At 61.9% G+C, this 4,003-nt stretch overlaps 1 protein-coding gene across 1 annotated transcript in view; it reads left to right on the top strand.

Annotated features, from left to right (window-relative positions):
* Positions 1 to 2,741: 2,741 nt before the first annotated feature.
* The window catches only part of LOC121338727 (V-set and immunoglobulin domain-containing protein 8-like), a gene marked incomplete at its 5' end in the record, with an annotated part of 7,949 nt that continues 6,687 nt past the window's right edge, over positions 2,742 to 4,003 (top strand). The window contains one exon of the mRNA XM_041409925.1: positions 2,742 to 2,966. Within this exon, the coding sequence (XP_041265859.1) occupies positions 2,742 to 2,966 (225 nt within the window). The remainder of the gene's footprint in view (positions 2,967 to 4,003) is intronic.

The following is a 4,003-nucleotide window of genomic DNA, read 5'->3' as shown; positions in this document are numbered from 1 at the left end:
GGTCACACACCTGCGACCCTGGTGGCACCTGGGTCCTGGTCACACACCTGCGACCCTGGTCACACCTGCGGCCACCACCAGGGTCCTGCGGACAGGGCAGGTGGCATTGAGCCCGGGTTGTCACCGGGGTTGTCGGGGGGGGGGTGACAGCACCGAAGGGACCGGGACCCACCCGGGACGTCCCCGTGGGCGCCCGGGGTGGGAGATGAGAGCTGAGGGTGGGGGCGGCAGGTGGGGGGTCGGGGGCTGCAGGTGTGGGGGTTTTGGGGCTGCAGGTGGGGGGTTTTGGGGTTGCAGGTGGGGGGTCAGGGGCTGCAGCTGTGGGGGTTTTGGGGCTGCAGGTGTGGAGGTTTTGGGATTGCAGGGGGGGATTTTGGGGGCTTCCAGGTGTCCCAGGGCACACCTTTGGGGTGTGATGGGTCCCTGTGCCCTGTCACTGCTCCCCAGGCTGGGGGGCTGCAGCTGTGGGGTCAGGGGTCTCAGGGCACAGGTTTGGGGTGCCGTGGGTCCCTGCTCCTGGCGCTTTGGGGGTTTCAGGGTTTGGGGTCAGGGGTCTCAGGGCACAGCTTTGGGGTGTGCTGGGTCCCTGCTCCTGACGCTTTGGGGGTTTCAGGGTTTGGGGTCGGGGGTCTCAGGGCACAGCCTTGGGGTCCCTGTGCCCCATCCCTGCTCCGCGCGGGTCAGGGGCTGCAGCTGTGGGGCTGTGGGGTGTTCTGGGTGCTGTTTCGGGGGTGACAGTGTCATTTCAGGGGGTGTCACTGCCATTTTCAGGGGTGACGGTGTCATTTTCGGTGTGACGGTGCCATTTCGGGGGGTGATGGTGTCATTTTGGGGGTGTCACTGCCATTTCAGGGGGTGACACTGCCATTTTCTGGTGTGACATTGCTATTTTGAGGTGTGACAGTGTCATTTCAGGGGTAACAGTGCCATTTTTGGGGGTGTCACTGCCATTTCTAGGGGTGTCACTGCCGTTTCGGGGGTGTCACTGCCATTTCTGGGGGTGTCACTGCCGTTTCGGGGGTGTCACTGCCATTTCTGGGGGTGTCACTGCCGTTTCGGGGGTGACAGTGCCATTTCTGGGGGTGTCACTGCCGTTTCGGGGGTGACAGTGCCATTTCTGGGGGTGTCACTGCCATTTCTGGTGTGACAGTGACATTTTGGGGATGACAGTGCCATTTTCGGGGTTGTCACTGCCTTTTTGGGGGTGACAATGCCGTTTCTGGAGGTGTCACTGCCATTTTCGGGGGTGTCACTGCCTTTTTGGTGGTGACAGTGCCATTTTGAAGTGTGACAGTGCGATTTCTGGTGTGACAGTGCCGTTTTGGGGGTGTCACTGCCATTTTCGGGGGTGACAGTGCCATTTCTAGGGGTGTCACTGCCATTTCTGGTGTGACAGTGCCGTTTTGGGGGCGACAGTGCCATTTTGAGGAGTGACAATGCCATTTCTGGGGGTGACACTGCCATTTCTGGGGTGTCACTGCCATTTTCGGGGGTGACAGTGCCATTTCTGGGCCTGTCACTGCCATTTCTGGTGTGATACTGCCATTTCTGGGGTGTCACTGCCGTTTCTGGGGGTGTCACTGCCATTTCTAGGGGTGACACTGCCATTTCTGGGGTGTCACTGCCGTTTCTAGGGGTGTCACTGCCATTTCTGGTGTGACACTGTCATTTCTGGGGGTGACACTGCCGTTTCGGGGGTGTCACTGCCATTTCTGGTGGTGACACTGCCATTTTCGGGGGTGACAGTGCAGGGGCTGCAGCTGTGGGGGTTTTGGGGCTGCAGGTGTGGAGGTTTTGGGATTGCAGGGGGGGATTTTGGGGGCTTCCAGGTGTCCCAGGGCACACCTTTGGGGTGTGATGGGTCCCTGTGCCCTGTCACTGCTCCCCAGGCTGGGGGGCTGCAGCTGTGGGGTCAGGGGTCTCAGGGCACAGGTTTGGGGTGCCGTGGGTCCCTGCTCCTGGCGCTTTGGGGGTTTCAGGGTTTGGGGTCAGGGGTCTCAGGGCACAGCTTTGGGGTGTGCTGGGTCCCTGCTCCTGACGCTTTGGGGGTTTCAGGGTTTGGGGTCGGGGGTCTCAGGGCACAGCCTTGGGGTCCCTGTGCCCCATCCCTGCTCCGCGCGGGTCAGGGGCTGCAGCTGTGGGGCTGTGGGGTGTTCTGGGTGCTGTTTCGGGGGTGACAGTGTCATTTCAGGGGGTGTCACTGCCATTTTCAGGGGTGACGGTGTCATTTTCGGTGTGACGGTGCCATTTCGGGGGGTGATGGTGTCATTTTGGGGGTGTCACTGCCATTTCAGGGGGTGACACTGCCATTTTCTGGTGTGACATTGCTATTTTGAGGTGTGACAGTGTCATTTCAGGGGTAACAGTGCCATTTTTGGGGGTGTCACTGCCATTTCTAGGGGTGTCACTGCCGTTTCGGGGGTGTCACTGCCATTTCTGGGGGTGTCACTGCCGTTTTCGGGGGTGACAGTGCCATTTCCGGGGGTGTCACTGCCGTTTCGGGGGTGACAGTGCCATTTCTGGGGGTGTCACTGCCATTTCTGGGGCTGTCATTGCCGTTTCTGGGGGTGTCACTGCCGTTTCGGGGGTGTCACTGCCATTTCTGGGGCTGTCACTGCCGTTTCTGGGACCATTTCTGGGGCTGTCACTGCCATTTCTGGTGTGACACTGCCATTTTCGGGGGTGACGGTGCCATTTCTGGGGGTGTCACTGCCGTTTTCGGGGGTGTCACTGCCGTTTCGGGGGTGTCACTGCCGTTTTCGGGGGGTGACGGTGCCGTCCTGTCCCCAGCTCTCCTGGTGGCCGTCAGGATCAACGGCAAGGGCCGCGAGGTTCTGTACCTGGCCAAGGGCGACTCGGTCAAGCTGGGCTGTCCCTACGTCCTGGAGCCCGAGGACAACGGTCCCCAGGGCGTGGGGATCGAGTGGATCCAGATCAGCCCCGAGAGACCCAGCCCCGAGAACGTGGTGAGGGGCCGGGGGCGCGGGGGGGGCGGGGGGAGCGCGGCTGAGGGGGGGGACAGAGGGACAGAGGGACTGGGAGGGACAGAGGGACAGAGAGACAGAGGGACAGAGAGGGACAGAGAGGGACAGGGAGGGATAGGGAGGGACAGAGGGACAAAGGGACTGGGAGGGACAGAGAGGGACTGAGAGGCACAGAGTGGGACAGGGAGAGACAGAGGGACAGAGGGACATAGAGACAGAGGGACAGAGGGGACAGAGAGGGACTGGGAGGGACAGGATGGACAGGGAGGGACAGGCAGGGATAAGGAAGGTCTGGAAGGACAGAGAAAGACCTGGAAGGACACGCAGGGTTTGGAAGCCCATCAGGACAGGCAGGGACAAAGAGGGACAGGGAGGGACAGGGAGGGACAGGCAGGGACAAAGAGGGACAGGCGCGACAGGGAAGGTCAGGAAAGGCACGGAAGGACCAGGCAGGGTCTGGAAATGCTGGGATGGGAAGGATGAAGCAGGATCAGGCAGGGACAGGCAGGGACAGGCAGGATTGGGCAGGGCAGGGAAGGTCAGGAAGGACAGGGAAGGACCAGACAGAGCTGGAAGTGCTGGGATGGGAGGATGAAGTGGGACAGGCAGGGACAGGCAGGGACAGGCAGGGACAGGCAGCACTGGGCAGGGCAGGGAAGGACCAGGCAGGGTCTGGAAGGATGAAGCAGGACAGGCTGGGATGGAGCCCAGCTGAGCAGGATGGACAGGCTGGACTGGGACAGGCCAGAGGGACAGGCAGGGACAGGCCGAGGGACAGGCAGGGCAGGGAAGGTCTGGCAGCGTCTGGGCGTGCCAGTCTGGACCAGACCGGGCTGGGCTGGGCTGGAGGTCAGCCAGGGATGCAGAGACAGGGACAGGCAGGGACAGGGACAGGCAGGGAAAAACAGGACAGGCAGGGACAGGCAGGGACAGGGACAGGCAGGGAAAAACAGGACAGGCAGGGACAGGCAGGGACAGGGACAGGCAGGGACAGGGACAGGGACAGGGACAGGCAGGGA

Source organism: Onychostruthus taczanowskii, unplaced genomic scaffold, assembly GCF_017590055.1.
Source record: "Onychostruthus taczanowskii isolate IOZ18803 unplaced genomic scaffold, ASM1759005v1 scaffold314, whole genome shotgun sequence".
Taxonomy (NCBI): domain Eukaryota; kingdom Metazoa; phylum Chordata; class Aves; order Passeriformes; family Passeridae; genus Onychostruthus; species Onychostruthus taczanowskii.
Note: the sequence above shows the minus strand (reverse complement) of the source record. Positions and strands in the feature narration are given on the sequence as shown.